At 44.7% G+C, this 17,954-nt stretch overlaps 1 protein-coding gene across 1 annotated transcript; it reads right to left on the reverse strand.

Annotated features, from left to right (window-relative positions):
• Positions 1–388: 388 nt before the first annotated feature.
• On the reverse strand, positions 389–15,956 carry LOC144672816 (low affinity immunoglobulin epsilon Fc receptor-like). The gene is made up of 6 exons (XM_078534800.1): positions 15,875–15,956; positions 11,235–11,432; positions 3,726–3,890; positions 2,834–2,985; positions 1,558–1,670; positions 389–761 (listed from the first exon to the last, which is right to left on the reverse strand). Exons 1-6 carry the CDS (start codon positions 15,954–15,956, stop codon positions 578–580), a joined length of 894 nt encoding a protein of 297 aa, XP_078390926.1. The 3' UTR covers positions 389–577.
• Between the last annotated feature and the right edge of the window lie 1,998 nt (positions 15,957–17,954).

The following is a 17,954-nucleotide window of genomic DNA, read 5'->3' on the forward strand; positions in this document are numbered from 1 at the left end:
CAGCTGTCAATATCTAGTCAATTATATTGTTAAACTGTGTTAATGTCATGTCAATTACATTGTTACGTGCAAGACAAACAGGTGGTGGTTCTTATTTTTCATTGGGAAAACATCATTTCAATTTCATTAGATAAGTTCTTGTCGTGCATTTTGTTTCTGTGCCCCTTGCAGAGGCTGTCAATTTGTTAATTAGTTTGGAGTTAGCTAATAAAATAAAACAGTGTATAAATAGGGGATAGTTGGGGCACTGGTTGTGAGAGAGGAGAGCTGAGAGACTGACCAAGTCAACAGACTTCCTCAATGAAGAAAATGTCTGTTCTCGGTTTCTGCTTCACAAACCAGATTGGATCCTGTCAACTACCTGCAGCCTTGAACAATCACAGGGCCCCGTAGAGACGGACGTCTTCAGACACTTTTCAGCGTTTCGGGAAACCCCACCACCCCGGCCCATTCTGTAAAACACGAACAAACGCAACAACGGGTGCAGAACGATTTGCCATTATTTTGCCTCCCCAGCCCCCACACAGATGAAGGACAACGGTAGGAATGATGGAGCAGATGCCAGGCCAGCGCTCCCTCAGCGGCTCTTCATCATTCTCTGGAAGATCAGGTGGAGGCGGATGGCGTTCTTCTCGCAGATGGCCGGGAACTTCGCCCCGCAGGCCTCGTCGTACCAGCGCCGCAGCCTCATCAGGCCGCAGTTTTCCCTCATCCTGTACGTCCTGCTGAAGGCGTTGTCCGGCTGTCCCGGCCCCCAGAACCTTCCGAGGGCAAAGCAAAAGCAAAAAAATAAACATGAAAGCGGTCAGTGCTCAACTGGCGGGATTGAGATCCTTTATCTCATACGAGCAGAAAGAGCCCCGCAACCACCCCGCCCCGTTCAAATTAAACAATCTGACCCCTGACCCTGTGCCTAACCCAGTCTGACCCCTGAACCTCATGTAACCTGTGAACTTCAAGTGTCCTCTTTTCTCTTGACCAAGACTGACCTCTGCACCATTGATCCAGTGCCTAACCCTGATTCCTCCTGACCCTCTGTCTAACCCCTGGCTCCCTACATAACCATTCACCCTCTGCCTAAACACCCTCATGTCTTCTCCACTCCCTGACCTTCAGCCTAAGCCCTGACCCTCCCTCACCCTCTGTTTCACTCTGACCCTTTTCCTAAACTCAACCCTTTGCCTAACCCCTGACATCATGCCTAACCCCGGATCATTTACATAACCCCTGACCCCCTAATCAACCTGTCACCCAGTCTGACCCCTAATCCCCTCACCCTCATATAACCTGTGACCTTCAAGCTGGCCTTTGTTCTCCTGACCTAATTTGATCTCTGCTCCATCGAACGCGCGTCTCATGTTGATTCTCACGACCCTCTGACTTACCCTTTACTAGGCCTTTCTCCTCCGACTCACACAGTAGCCCCAGAGCATCAGCCTATCTCCACCTCAGCCACCCCTCGGTCAATCCCATCGCCACCACCCCCCCTGCCCACCATAAAACAAACATGGGGCTGACCCTTTGCCACCCCGACCCCTGACGCACTCTGTTACTCACGTTTTCCCATCCATGACCTTCGTCCCATCCACCCACATCCAGATCCCTTCAGTCACCGAGTCTGTCATTCCGATCCAATAGGAGGCTTCTTTAGCTTGCTCAAACAGGAAATTCTGTGGAAGTAGAAGGGCATCGTTAGTAGGCATCGGGGTAAACAGGAAATGTTGTAAAGGGAGTAATAGGGTGAAGGTGAAACTGGGGAAAGATGGGAATGGGGAAATAGGGTGTGGGCAACACGTTGAAGAGCTTTGGAGAGAAAAGGAGCTTGGAGATGGGATAGTCACTCGCAAGGACGGAGTGGGAAGGAGAATTCAAGGTTGTTTTTAAGGACAGGGCTGATGATGGCAGGTTTGAAGGAGAGTTAGACAGTGGCTGAGGAGAGAGGGATGTTTGCACTTGGCTAAAACCGGTGGCCGGGGAGGGGATATTCGGTCTGGTGACTGTTCACGTGATTTTGCGGGGTGCGCACTACATTTATTATGGATGGTTCCTTCAGGAACTAGGATCTTATTCCTGGTATGAAAGAAAACAGCTGGGACCCGGTAAATGATCACGTGACCAGGTTACCTGGGAGATGAACAATAGGGAAACAAAGGGTCAACAGGGGTGAAAAGGAGTGATAAGTGGTGGTTTTCAGTTCAAGCAGTTGGGGTTGAGAGTTTAGAACAAGCTGGAGTGGAGGAAATATCTCTCCAGCACCATTCAATTGAAGTTCTGGCTGCGTGTAAAGAGAGTTAAAAATCATGTTAAATGAAGGACTCTTATTGATAGTGAATTGAATTTCTGACATAGCCAAGCTGAAGAGTGTGTTTGAATGTGAGAGAGATAGAGAGAGTGGGAGAAAGAGAGAGATAGTTTAACATACAAATCTCAAGAGTGAAAGAACATTAGGACCAAGAATGTCCTAAGCCAAGCTGGCTCCGCTTAAGGCCCCAGAAGCATCCATGTTGAATGTGGTGTTTGCGAACTTGGGGCAGCAGTAGAGATTTGAAAGGACCACTTTGCTAGAGGTAGTTGGAAGATCTCAGCCTATGTACAAATCTGTAGCTCAGAGAGGGCATGAGGGGAGATACGCGAGAAAGATGAGTGTTCAGGTCTTGGGCGGTGTTGGGAATGGGGAGGTGGTCTTAGAGAAAGTTTAGCCAGGTGGGCTTGTGGATGGGAAGAGGAACTCAGCATATGCAACTGATTGGATAGACTCAATCTTATTGACAAGGGAGTGAGAGAGGCCCTGGCACTTCTGGTTGGAGGTGAGGGCAGAGGGGAGACATGTTACCTGCACCCGGTCGTTGTTGACGATGGCCAAGTGTCCCTGCTTGCTTGAGCACAGTTCCTTGCTCTGCTCCCAGCTAAGTCTGGTATCCGTTAACCGGAAGCAGCTTCTTGAGTATTGGAGCCAGCCAGGATCACAAATACTCGAGGGACATTCTGCATTGAGAGAGGGAAAAGTGGTAACGTTCAGGAATCTATGCTCAGCTAGCAACGTTAAGAGTCCTCTCTAAATGTTGTGACCCTTCACCAATTCCCACCCCCCCCCCACCCCCACACCGTGGGACTCCTATCCCATCCCCCAAAACTGTGTGTATCCTCACCCACTCTGCCAATCTGTGGGACTCATCACCTCGCCCTCCTGCACACACTTTGGGACTCTTCGCTACCCCCTCAAACTGTGGGACTCCACAGCACTTCAACCACCACCCAACCCCCCAAACTGTTGGACACCTCAACCCTCCCTGAGAAAAGTTGTGGGAAACCTGACCCCTCCCCCCCACCAAACTGTGGAACTCCCCAGCACCTCACTACCCGCCACCACCCCCAGCCCCCCGGCCTAAACTGTGTGACTCCTTAACCCACAAAGTGTGGGATTCGTCATCCCTTCCAGAAACTTTGGGACACGTCACACCCACACCCCTACTGAAAAATGCTGGACTCCTCAGCAGCCACCACCGCCACCCCCCAACCAAACTGTAGGGCTTCTCACTTTTCCAATTAGACTCGCGGGGCTGATTGAGCCTCCGCCTGTTCCTGTGTTGCATGCTCGAGGAGGGGGCTGAATGGACCTCCTTTTCATGTCTAACAGGCTTGAGAGTGCGTGGTGGAGAGCTGAATGAGCCTGATCCTCTCTCTCACCACCCCACTTGTCAGAGGCGACAGGGGCACATGCTCACCATACTTCTCGCAGAACAGGTGTAGCCAGTGTTCGGTAGTGTTTTGGAAGCGTGTACAATCCTGTTGGTCTTTCAGTTGGGTCTGCTCTTGGAGGTTGTGTAAGCTGTCAGTGGCGTTCTGCACTCTGTCCCGCACGATGTGTAAATTCTCCGAGGCACCCACGTCTTGTGGAGGCAAAGTGAGAGAAAAAGAGAGAAATGTGTCAGTGGTCAGTCCTACACTGCACTGCGATGTGGCCCTCCCCACACATACTGGGCCTCGGACCAGGGATAGACAACCTCCTTTCCCCGAAGTACACGCTTCTCCATTTCTGAACCAATCCCAGATTGTCAAGTGTCTCTCGTCGACAGGGGATGTATTATTACACAGACAGTGGTAAAGGCTGAATTTTTTCAAATCCCAGAGGGAAACCTGAAGCAACTGTCATAACCCATTTTTTCAATTTGTATGTTTCGAGGGGCAGGCTTTGATTCAGCAGTAATAAGACCACTGAGTCTCAAGGGCATTTTTTTATAAAACTAAATTAAACATTTATTAATACAAGGAGGATTGTAAACACATATACATCCAAAAATTACTACAATAATAACGACAAAAATCCCCTAATTAATCTGACTGAGTTAGATCCCCGGCAAGGCAACAGTAAATCGCATAGATTTAAACAGATACCTGGCAAAGCACACTCTGGACAATCAAAATCAAAGTGAAAGTCTTTCACCTCTGGATCCTTGCAGGCAGCAGCTTGAGGCTTCTCACACTTGTTGGATAATACAAAGCCTCTACCTTGCACACAATCCCCTTTCTCCTTTATACACATCTTTCTCTTTGAATGTGAATTTCCCATTCTATCATTGGGCTTTTAACTTTACCTCTTCTAACAATAACATCCTTTCATGCCACCTATTTTATTAGTAACCAGAAAAAAAAAAGCGAAACACATTTCCTGGCGTCATATGGCTTAGTGCAAGATTTCACTCATTACTTTGAGATGGATTTCAAAAATTCAAACTGCCCCCTTGACAAAACTTCCCCATGTTTACCAAATTACCACATTCAAACCAACTTCTTTATGTTCATCAAAGCCTCCAGAACAGCTGGCTTTAATCCAATTACGACGCACACACATAGACACATACACCACTTAACAAGGTTTAAAAAATATTTCCCAAATGCATTATAGACATTAATCTCAGCGTGACAGATGACAGTGTCGTGGTAAAGCCACTCGACCAGCAATCCAGTCCACTGCTCTGGGGACACGGTTTCAATTCCCACCACTGCAGATTCATAAAATCTGGAATTGAAAGTTCCTCTCAGTCCTGATGACCATGAAATGACCATCGATTGGAGTAAAAACCCACCTGGTTCAGTATTGTCCCTTTAGGGGAATTAGTAAATCTGCTGTTCTTACCCGCGGTCCGGCCTACATGTGACTCCAGACCCACAGTAACACGGTTGACTCTTAACTACCTCTCAAGGGCAATAAGGGATGGGCAATAAATTGATGTGTCGATAAGAAAAACACTGCAATTTCAAGTAGGCCTCGCTGCATTGTCATGCTTTTTCCGGTATATTTAGTTAGAATTGTGTCAGTAAAACCATATTTGAAACCAAAATTAATTTAATAACATAAGAGTTAGGAGCAGGAGTAGGCCATTCGGCCACTTGAGTCTGCTCCACCATTCAGTAAGATCATGGCTGATCTGATTGTGGTCTCAACTCCACTTTCCTGCCTTACCCCACCGGGGAACCGATAACCCTCGACTTCCTCAGCCTTGAATATGTACAGTGAGCCGGACTCCACTGCTCTGTGGGGGAGAGAATTCCACAGGCTGATGTCCCTCTGAGAGAAGAAATGCCTCCTCATCACCGTCTTCAATGGAGGCCCCTTATTCTGAAACCGTGACCACCCTCACCATGTTGCAGCTTCCCCCATGAGAGGGAAACATCCTCTCAGCATCCACCCTGTCGAGGCCCCTTCAGGATCTGATATGTTTCAATAAGATCGCCTCTCATTCTTCTCAACTCTAAGAAAGAGGGGACTTGACAGAGTCGGTGCTGAAAGGATGTTTCCCCTCATGGGGGAGACCGGAACGAAGGAGGTGGGAGAGGCACAGTTTAAAAAGGGGCCTCCCATTTAAATTGGACATTAGGAGGAATTTCTTCTCTCAGAGGGTCGTGAGGCTTTGCAACTCTCTTCCCCAGAGAGCGGTGGAGGCTGGGTCACTGAATATTTTTTTGTTGCGGAGGTAGATAGATTCCTGACTAACAAGGGATTCAAAGGTTATCGTGGGGCGGTTCGGCGGAATGTGGAGTTGAGGCCACAAACAGATCATGACCTCATTCAAAAATGGAACAGGCTCGAGGGGCCGAATTGCCTCCTACAGCTCCTAATTCATATTTTCATTGGACGCTCCAATTATTACAGGCAAAACCTGTCCAAGGTTTCCTCATCAAGCAAACGCCTTCATCCCAGGAATTATACGTATACACCATTTCTTCAAGGCACAAATCAGGAGTGTGATGGAATACTCCCCACTTGCCTGGACGAGTGCAGCTCCCACAACAGTCAAGAAGCTCGACACCATCCAGGACAAAGCAGCCCCGCTGGATTGGCAGCCCATCCACAAACATTCACTCCCTTCACCACCGGGGCACAGTGGAGTCAGTGTGTACCATCTACAAGATGCACTGCAGCTCACCACCACCTTCTCAAGCGGCAATTAGGAATGGGCAATAAATACTGGCCCAGCCAGCGACTCCCGCATCCCATGAATCAATAAAGAAAACTCGGCTTCCTTTCTTCTCTCCAGCTAGCAAATTGTGCACAGAAAGCTCCCACGAAGAAGGGATGTAAGGATCATCAAATCATACATATTAGCAGGAGCAGGCCACTCGGCCCCTCGACCTTGCCCCGCCATTCAATCAGATAATTCAATAACAATTCAATAGTTCCATAATTATATAAGCACTAATAATTATTCAATAATATTCAATAACACCCTTATACAAAATGGCAGGGAGACAAAAAAAACATGTAACTATCGTCCAGTTAGCTTAACATCTGTCATTGAGAAAATATTAGAGTATTATAAAGGATGTAATAGCAGAACATTTGGAAATTCATAATATAATAAAGCAGTGTCAGCATAGTTTCAGCAAAGGGAAATCATGCCTGACAAATTTATTAGAAGTATTTGAGGAGGAAACAAGCAGGATAGATAAAGGGGAACCAGTATATGTATGTCCAAAAGACGTTCAATAAGGTACCGGTCATAAGGCTACTTAAAAAGATGATAACCCATGGTGTAAGGGGTTGCATATGAGTATGGATAGAGGATTGGCTAACTAATAGAGGACAGAGAGTTGGGATAATGGGGGCATTTTCAGGATGGAAACCTCTAACAAGTGTAGTGCCACAAGGATCAGTGCTGGGGCCACAATTATTTTCAATATGCATCCATATCTTGGATGGTGGAAGGGAATGTACTATCGCCAAGTTTGTGGATGACACAAAAATAGGCGGGAAGGCAAGTGGTGGGGATAATAAAATGCATCCACAGAGGGGCATGGGCAGGTTCATTGAGTGGACAGAAACTTGGCAAATGGAACATAAGGTGGGAAACTGTGGAGTTAAGCACTTTGACAGGACAAATAGGGGAACTGAATGTTATTTACATGGAGAAAGACTGCAGAAAGCTATGGCAGAGGGATTTAGGAGTCCTTGTGCATGGATCACAAAAAGCTAACATACAATTCAGCAGGTAATCGGGAAGGCATATAGAAAGTTGTACTTTATATCAAAAGGAATGGACTATAAACACAGGGAAATCTTGCTAAATCTATTCATGGCACCATTTGGACCATACCTAGAATAGTGTCAACAGTTTTAGTCCTAGTTAGTTTAGCAGATAACTGGCATTGGAGGCAGCCCAGAGAACGTTCACTTGGTCAATTCCAGGGATGGAGGGATTTTCTTATGAGGAGAGGTTGAGTCGGTTGGGTCTGTAGTCATTGGAGTTTAGAAGAATGAGATTTGACCTTACTGAAACATAAAATGTTATTAGGGGGCTTGGCAGGGTAGATGCTGAGAGGCTGAATCCCCTTGTGGGAGAGTCAAGGACCAGAGGGCATAATATCAGAATAAGGTGACGCCCTTTTAAGACAGATGAGGAGGAATTTCTTCTCTCAGAGCATGGTGGATCTGTGCTGGATCTGTACCTGCTGAATCATTAAGTATATTCAAGATTGATGTAGACAGATCTTTAATCAGGAAGGGAATCAAGGGGCATGGGGAAAAGGCAGGAAAGCGGAGTTGAGCATTATCAAATCAGCCATGATCTCACTGAATGGCGGACAAGACTCAATGCGCTGAATGGCTTCCTTCTACTCCTACGCTTTATGGACTTATAGAATCGTGGCTAACCTGAGTGTAGACTCAACTCCACTTTCCTGCCTACCCCTCCCTACCCACAACCCCCACCCCCCTCAAATAACCCTTGACTCCCTCATTGATCAAAAACAGATCTAACGAAGCCTTGAATATATTCAATGATCCGACCTCCACTGCTTTCTGGGGGTGAGAAATCCGCAGACTAACAAGCCACACAGGAAAAAAAATGCCTTATGTCAGTTGGGGAGTCGGTGGTGGTGAGAGGTAAAGTCACTGGGTTAATAATACAGCAGACCCAGGCTGGTACTCTGGGGTTCAAATCCTACCACAGCAACTTTTGGAATTTAAATTCAATTAATAAAATCTGGAATTAAAATCTAGTCTCTATAACGGCCACCATAAATCTATCATTTATTGTTCTAGAAACCCATCGGGATCACTAATGTCCTTCAGGGAAGGAAATCTGCTGTCCTTACTCGGCCTGGCCTACATGTGACTCCAGACCCCCAGCAATGTGGTTGACTCTTCACTGCCCTCTGAAATGGCCAAGCAAATCACTCAGTCCATGGAAACGGGGATTAGGGATGGTTAACATAAGCTGACCTTGCCAGCGACGTCCACACCCCAAAGAATAAATAAAAAACATCTTCAATGGGAGGCCCCTCATACAGAAACTGTGTCTCCTCGTTCTTGATTCCGCCACGAGAGGGAAGCATCCACCCTGTCAAGCCCCTCTAAGGATCTTATATGTTTCAATAAGATCACCTCTGATTCTTCTGAATGCCGATTTGTACAGGCCCAATCTTTGTTTCAGAGAGATCTGGCTGTCTTAGCGTTTGAGTCACAATAGGTTAGTCTGCAGGTAGAGCAAGTAACTAGGAAAACTTGTAGAATGTTATCATTTATTGCGAGGGAGAATCGAATACACAAGTAAGGAGGTTATGCTTCAATTATACAGGGCATTAGTGGGGCCACATCTGGAGTCATGTGCACAATATTAGGCACCTTATTTCAGAAAGGATGTAAATACATTGGAAAAGGTTCAGAGAAGGTTTACCAGGCTAATACCAGAGATGGGCGGGTTGTGTTATGAGATAAGGTTGGACAGGCTGGGCTTGTATCCACTGGAGTTCAGAAAAGGAAGAGGCGATTTGGTTGAAAACTTTAAGATCCTGAGGGGTGTCGACAGGGGGGGTTTGGAGAGGATGATTCCCCTTGTGGGAGAATGGAGAACGAGCGGTTTAAAAATGAGGGGTCACCCATTTCAGACTGAAATGAGGAGCAGTGTTTTCTCTCAAAGGGTCGTGAGTATTTGCAAGTGTCTTCCTCAAACGGAGGTGGAAGCAGAGCCTTTGAATATTATTAAGGCCGAGTGAGATTGATTCTTCATTAACAAGGGGGTGAAAGGTTATCAGGGGGTTGGCAGGAATGCGGGGTCAAGGTTACAATCAGGTCAGCCGTGATCTTATTGAAAGGCGGAGCAGGCTCGAGGGGCCGAGTGGCCCAGTCCTGTTCCTAATTTGTTCGTCACTAAGACAAACCCCTTCGGCCCAGGAATCAGCTCAGTGAACATTGCCTGAACTGTTGCAGTGTAAGTATATTTCTCCTTAAGAAAGGAGAGCAAACTGGACAGAGCGGTCTCACCAGCCGTGCTTGTGTACTTACAGCTCGTTGCAAAGTATATCACTAGACAAAGTAGGCCCACACAGGCGACGACACCAGCGATGGCCAATGCCATGATGATAGTTTGGACCCACTTTTCACAGAGAGCTGCCCCTGATATCACAGAATGAAAAGGGAATAATAAAAACTGCAATCCTATATCACACTTCACCAGCCAATGAGTACGAAATCAGAACCGTTGACCCGGTTGCAGTGCAGGAAGCGCGTCACCAAATTTACACACAAGAACCCCAAATGGCAAAGAAATAAGGACCCAGATCATCTGTGCTCCCAGTGACATGGTTTGAGGGGGAAATCTTGGCTCCAGGGTCCTGGGGAGCAATGTTCCCACTCCCCCAGCTCGTTTACAGTGCTGGCCGGGAGGACATTTACATCCAACTCAGGTGGCAGGTGCGGCCCGCGGTTTGATGAGCTCCCTCAATACTGACCCTCCGACATTGTGGCGCTCCCTCAGTACTCACCCTCCGACAGTGCAGCGCTCCCCCAGCACTGACCCTCCGACATTGCAGCACTCTATCAGTACTGACCCTCCGACAGTACGGCGATCCCTCAGTACTGACCCTACGACAGAGCGGCACTCTCTCAGTACTGACTCCCCAACAGTGTGGCGATCCCTCAGTACTGACCCTCCGACAGTGCAGCGCTCTCTCAGGACTGACCCTCTGACAGTGCGGAGCTCCCTCTGCACTGACCCTCTGACAGTGCAGCACTCCCTCAGTACTGACAATGCGACAGTGCGGCGCTCCCTCAGCACTGACCCTACGACAGAGCGGCACTCTCTCAGTACTGACTCCCCAACAGTGTGGTGATCCCTCAGTACTGACCCTCCGACAGTGCGGCTCTCCCTCAGCACTGACCCTCCAACAGTGTGGGGATCCCTCAGTACTGAACCTCCGACAGTGCAGCGCTCTCTCAGGACTGACCCTCTGACAGTGCGGAGCTCCCTCTGCACTGACCCTCCGACAGTGCAGCACTCCCTCAGTACTGACAATGCGACAGTGCGGCGCTACCTCAGTACTGACCCTCCGACAGTTCAGTGCTCCCTGAGTACTGACCACCCGACACTGCAGTACTTCCTCAGAACTGACCCTCCGACAGTGCAGTACTTCCTCAGAACTGACTCTCCAACAGTGCTGTGCTCCCTCAGTACTGACCCGTCGACAGTGCGGAACTCCCTCAGTAGTTACCCTCCAACAGTGTGGCACTCCCTGAATGACGCTCCAACAGTGTGGCGCCAAGTCAGCGAAAGGAAATCCAAAGGAAGGGCCACCAATGTTGTAGTTATTATAATGTGTGGTGCACACGAGGCCACGATGAAAGTCAGGGAGCAGGGAGGTTTTGCAGATATTACTCAGTGATGGGTTGGGGGAGGGACTCGAGCGCAAGGAGAATGGACCCAGTGCCGTTCGGGAGTTTGATTGCTCGCACTCACTTTGGCGTTCGACCTCGTCGTAATCCTGTTCCTCCAAGACGTCATCTTCGATATCCATGATGAGGTCCGGCAGGTCATCATCTTCGTCGTACTCAAGGGAATCGACATCCCCTCCTGTTGAACCGTCATCATCTACACCTCTCCGTCCAGGGTTCCTGGGGAGCCCTTTAGACCCCCTCATTCCCCCTTCACCCTCAACTGATCAACCAGTGCGAAAGACAGAGAATACCACTCACCTCAACTCCCCATATAATCTTACCCTGTATTCAAACCTTCACCAGCAACAGATCCATTTCAACCACCTCACTCAGTCGAATGAGTAATTCAACAAATCCAACTGTGAAGCTGAGTTGACTTTTCGATTCAGGCAGTGGAGGTTATTTTTGAAGTGTATAAGGATCAATTTGCAGGCTTAACAGTGTGAGGAATTCTTAATTTTGTGCCTATTTTGCAATTTATTTCGACATAACCACTGCTTAAAGCTTTCGTCTGAGATTGCATCTTAATTGTTCAATAAAGATTTGAGAATTTAATTATTTTTTTAATTCATTGCTCTGCATAAAAGTATATCAGTATAGTTAGAAATAGAAGTATTATTTGAGCTGTCTTATTAATAAGCTAATGATGGATTATTCAGATTTAGAGTTATTTGATTATGTTAATAACACATTATTAAAATCAATCAAATATTTAGTATACTAATGATGGATTAGTGAGATTAATTGAAAAATGAGTCTGAAAATAATCCATTAAGGTAAATTAATAATTAAGTATGGAAAAAGTTAATTTAAGCAAAATTAATACCTGGCAAAATTAATGATGGACTATTGCAAAAATTAACAATTAAAGATCAGTGAAGCCAATTAATCACTAGGCTGATTAATGATCAACAACTGGGATAAATTAAAACTTATATATTAACAGATTATAAAATTATAATATATCACTGTTAAGCAATTGAGAATGATTACACCTACACTAATAATAAGTTATGAGTAATTAATTCGAAGCTTTGTTGAATTAATTCGGATTGTTAACAGTGGACATTGAAATTAGTTATAAGAGGCACCTGCTATAAATTGTTGACATTAACTTGTAATTAGCTACATTAAAGAGGGAATATGTTTACATAAGAAATACAATCATTAAACAACTATTATGAATTGGAAGTAAGAATAATAACAGGTTGTTGACATTAATAATTTGGTAGATGTGATGGATAATACTGATTTGTAATTAGATATATTAAGTACAGATTATTAAGATTATTTAATAATTAGATGTTGATTATTGAGTCATTAATACAAATATTAGTGATATTTAATGATTAATGGATAATTAGCTATATTAATAATAAATTATTGAGAGTAACTAAAACTTGCATAAGTGATAGTTAATTACATTTAATTAATACTTACAGCTCCTAATTATAGATTATCGCCCTCCTCAGTACAGACAATTAGACGGTCTAATCTAGGGAATAGAGATGATTTAATATTTGGATTAATTTTCGATTAAGTTTAATAATTAGATTTATTAAAAATATCCAATAGAGTAATTAATGGTTAATTATATTAATAGATTATTCAGCAATTAAACAGAGTAGTATTGATTATTAAGGTAACTTAGATATATTAATGATAAATAACTAAGATTATTGAATAATTAAACAGATTAATGATAATATGCATCAAAATGAAACATATTAATATTAGATTTATTAGATTATTGAATATTCTGACGGTTTATTGGCTCAGCACTTCCGGCGGACATTTTGGGGAGCGGGAAGGAGACGGAAGTGATGTGGCGACCCCGGGAATGAGGTTATGACCCGGGAAATGATTCCCGGGAGGTCACCGCTGGGACAGAGACACAGGGCATCACGTGACAGACTGGGCTGTGAGACTCAATGGAGCAGAACAGAGAGCGAAACAATATTAATATATTAAAAATAAATGGAGATTCAATGGAGCAGAATATAGAACGAAGTAAAATTAATATATTAATAATAACTGGAGCCTCAATGGAGCAGAATAGAGAGAAAACCGATACTAGACGCGGCGATGGGGTAGTGGTTTTGTCATTGGATTACCAGAAACCCAGCAGCACTTTCTGGACACCCGACTTCGAATCCTCACCGCGGCAAATGGTGGAATCTGAGTTAAATAAATACCTGGAATTAAAAGTCTAATAATGACCATGAAACTATTGTTGTAAAAACCCATCTGGTTCACTAATGTCCTTTAGAAAATCCGACCTTACCTGGTCTGATCTGCAGGCGGCTTCCACAGCAAAGTGGTTGACTCTTAAAGATGCCTCTGAAAAAGGGCAATAAATGCTGGCCGGGCCAGCGACGCGCCCACATCCCATGAATGAATAACTGCAGAGTCAATGGAGCTGAACAGGGAGAAAATCGATGTTAATATGTGAATAATAACTGGAGACTGATCTTCCGTTTAATCACTGGCATAAAACAACTTTAATATCTGATTAATTGTCACATTCTGCTTTATGTTAGATAACAGTCCACAAGTTTAAAACGCAAAGTGTATTGTTTTCAGAAATGATTTACTGATGTTGAGACTTGAGTTCCTCTCTAATTCTTTGGTAGATGTGAACGAGCGAATCACCTTCTTGCAGGCAGACTGGACATCGACAGTCACAAAGCCACCGCGATAGCAACTTCTCCCATTTCCAGCGCGGTAACTGCTGGCTGCTATCTCCACCCAGAGGCAGCATGTATCTCTGACAGTGCAGCACTCCCTCAATACTGATACTCCGACAGTGCGGCACTGCCTCAGTGATGACCCTCCGACACTGCAGCGCTCCCTCAATACTGATACACCAATAGTGCGGCACTCTCTGAGGACTGATCCTACGACACTGCGGTGCTCCCTCAGTACTGACTCTCCGAGAGTGCGGCGCACTATCTATACTGATTCCCGGACAGTGCGGCACTCCCTCCGTACTGACCCTCCGAAAGTGCAGTACTCCCTCAATACTGACCTTCCAACATTGCGGTACTCCCTCAGTACTGACCTTCCGACATTGCGGTACTCCCTCAGTACTGACCTTCCGACATTGCGGTACTCCCTCAGTACTGACCCACCGACATTGTGGTACTCCCTCAGTACTGACCCACCGACATTGTGGTACTCCCTCAGTACATAACTTCGCCAGTGCCGCATTCCCTCTTTACTGAGCCTCCGACAGAGCGGTACTCCCCCAGTACTGACCGTCAGTTTGATCGTGACCGGCTCCGACATCCGTTTGCAGTTCCAGTGCTGCGGAGCGCTGCACACAGCGCTAGCCCAGGCTCCTCGGCGCAGGGAGATGCAGTTCTTGAAAGCTCCAGCCCGTAGGCGAAGTGACTGTCGGGGCTGCCTTGGTCCTAGAATCTAGGAGTTGGGGTGGGGTGAGTGGAAATAAATAGGGTTTGAGAGTGAAAGTACCAGCACCGGTACAGCACGGGCTTAGATACAGAGTAAATCTCCCTCCACACCGACCCCATCAAACACTCCCAGGACAGGTACAGCACAGGGTTAGATACAGAGTAAATCTCCCTCCACACCGACACCATCAAACACTCTCAGGACAGGTAGAGCACGGGGTTAGATACAGAGTAAAGCTACCTCTACACCGTCCCCGTCAAACACTCCCAGGACAGGTACAGCACGGGGTTAGATACAGAGTAAATCTCCCTCTACACCGTCCCCATCAAACACTCCCTGGACAGGTACAGCACGGGGTTAGATACAGAGTAAATCTCCCTCTACACTGTCCCCATCAAACACTCCTAGGACAGGTTCAGCACGGTGTCAGATATATAGTAAAGCTCCCTCTACACTGTCCCCATCAAACACTCCCAGGACCTGTGCAGCACGTGGTTACATGCAGAGTAAATCTCCCTCTACACCGTCCCCGTCAAACACTCCCAGGACAGGTACAGCACGGGGTTAGATACAGAGTAAACCTCCCTCTACACTGTCCCCATCAAACACTCCCAGGACAGGTACAGCGCGGGGTTAGCTACCGAGTAAACTCCCTCGACACCATCCCCATCAAACACTCCCAGGACAGGTACAGCACAGGGTTAGATACAGAGTAAAACTCCCTCTACACTGTCCCCATCAAACACTCCCAGGACAGGTACAGCACGGGGTTAGATACAGAGTAAATCTCCCTCTACACTGTCCCCATCAAACACTCCCAGGACAGGTACAGCACGGGGTTAGATACAGAGTAAACCTCCCTCTACACTGTCCCCATCAAACACTCCCAGGACAGGTACAGCGCGGGGTTAGCTACCGAGTAAAGCTCCCTCGACACCATCCCCATCAAACACTCCCAGGACAGGTACAGCACGGGGTTAGATACAGAGTAAAGCTCCCTCTACACTGTCCCCATCAAACACTCCCAGGACAGGTACAGCACGGGGTTAGATACAGAGTAAAGTTCCCTCTACACTGTCCCCATCAAACACTCCCAGGTCAGGTATAGCACGGGGTTAGATACAGAGTGAAGCCACACGGCCACTATTGGTGTCCATACCTTCCTGGGTCTCCTCCGCACTCATCTGCTCATTATCCCCTCCGGCGGCCTTTTCCTCTCGCTCCACCTCAACCTGCCTTTCGGCTGACCCGGTGAGCGCTCCTCCAGCGAGCTGTCGTCCTCTTGCTGCTTCCGTCTATCACAAACCTCCTCCTCATCATCATCCGCCATGTAGGGGGAACTCTCCTCCTCTTCAGCACCCCCTGGGCTGATTTACCAATCAGTTCAGACCGATTGTCCCAGCGCTCCTTTTAAAACTGGCTTCACATTCTTCACTCCAGTTTTCTCACTCACCTCACCCACACGCCCTGTTTGTTATCAACATAAATTCGGCCAAAGTAAAGGAGGGGATTATTGATCCATATCTGCAATCGCCTGGACTAAATCGCGTTTCGAACGAGCCAAACCCTGTGCCTCACTTTTCAAAGAGACTCGTTATTGAGGTTAACCATTGATTGTTAACGGCCAATTCAAGGTAATCTCTCCAACAACTTGGATTATGTACTGCAGATTATTCTGTATTTGGAATTAATAATTAATAGTTACATTTATGATGTGATTGGATTTGGTTTGCCGATATATGTTAAAGGATAAAGTGATTAATTATTTATTTCTGAATTAACAACTGTAAGTAAATGCAGATTAAACCTTCCGCATCATTGCCGGATCAACAAGAGATTTTTTTTAAAAATACCTTCACAAACGTTGAGAATGAGTTTTAAATATTTCGATAAATTACTAAACGTTCACCTAAATCATAACGTATTTTGTTTGTTAGATTAGTATTACTGATCGATTCGGATTAATGTATTGAACACCCTGATTCCGAAATAGGTTGATTAATTATTAAATATTTAGCCAAAATGTTCGATGAGCCAAACGTTGAACATTTGGTTAGCGCGGGTGAAGATCAATTAATTATTTCAAAGTAATCAACGAGGTAGATAAATAATTTGCATGTGTTAATATATAAAGGAACACACGTTTAATGAAATTAACTATGATTATTAAATAACAAACGAATTTAGTATTTAGACTGCGCAAACATTTACAGATTATTTAGTGATTAGCACAGGTCTATGCAGAATAATAAGTATTTCTTGAATACAAAGGTTAAATATGATTATGAAATATTCAACAACATTCTTAAATGTGTACAAAAAGTATTAAATGTATTTATTGTTGTTTAACTATTGATAATACAGAGAAAATGAATGATGGGTTATTTAATGAACGAGTTGATTTAGGGAACAAACACAAATTTTGATAAATTAATTATAAATACTAAACACCTGAAAAATGTATTATTTAGGCAGAGAAAGGCAAGTTTTGATCAGTTATATTATGAGCATTATGTATTAAGCTTAATTATACCATTAATTGTGCAAATGTTTACTGATTATTACAGATTTAGCCAGGCGGCTAATAAACAGTAAATTCTGCTATTGTATTGGAACAGCACAAATTTACATAACTACAGTTATTAAATATGTAGCTGAGTTATTATTGTTATGCTAATTCTTACCAGCCATTACCAGCCAGTCATTTATTGAAAATTTGTGATACATAGAACAAAGATAAGTTTAGAAAATATCAATGCTTTTAAGCATGAAGCCAAATTATTATTAAAAGCAAGTTTTATTTAAATTTTGAATGAGCTGTTGTTTACTGATTAATATAGATTATTTGAAAGTACTGGATTATTTAAATAGGCTAATTGGTAGAATAAAGACATGTTTAAAGAAAGTAAAATATATATACGAAATGTGTTAATTAACAGAACAAACGCAAGTGTAAATCGAATGTTTCAAATCTGCCAATTGATACAAATGCACGTTTAGATAAATTAAATATTAACATTAAATTATTCAATTGAGAAAACAATTACTCGTTTAAATTTAATTAGTAAATGTTTGAATCGGGAGAACACTACTTTGAATGTATTTAATATTAATCCTGAGTACATTAATAGACAGAAGGCATACAAGTTCAGATAACTTGAATATGAATGCTAAATGTGTTGAGTGACAGAACAACCGCAAGTTTAGATAAAGTAAATCTAATTATTATGTTGACTGACAAGACAAATCGAAGTTTAGGTAAAACAAATGTGTGTACTAAATATTTTAAATGATGGGGGAAAAGCGGAGTTGCTTATTAAACGCGGTA

This window comes from Cetorhinus maximus, unplaced genomic scaffold (assembly GCF_964194155.1).
Source record: "Cetorhinus maximus unplaced genomic scaffold, sCetMax3.hap1.1 HAP1_SCAFFOLD_52, whole genome shotgun sequence".
NCBI lineage: Eukaryota > Metazoa > Chordata > Chondrichthyes > Lamniformes > Cetorhinidae > Cetorhinus > Cetorhinus maximus.

Bases quoted from the DNA above. Each gene is read 5' to 3' on its own strand.
- LOC144672816 (XM_078534800.1), bottom strand. From the start codon at position 15,956: ATGGCGGATGATGATGAGGAGGAGGTTTGTGATAGACGGAAGCAGCAA. The intron at 3,891-11,234 runs GTGAGTGCGAGC...TGCCTCCACAAG, and splicing joins CGACGAGGTCGAACGCCAAA to ACGTGGGTGCCTCGGAGAAT. The intron at 1,671-2,833 runs GTAACATGTCTC...CTACTTCCACAG, and splicing joins TCAACAACGACCGGGTGCAG to AATTTCCTGTTTGAGCAAGC.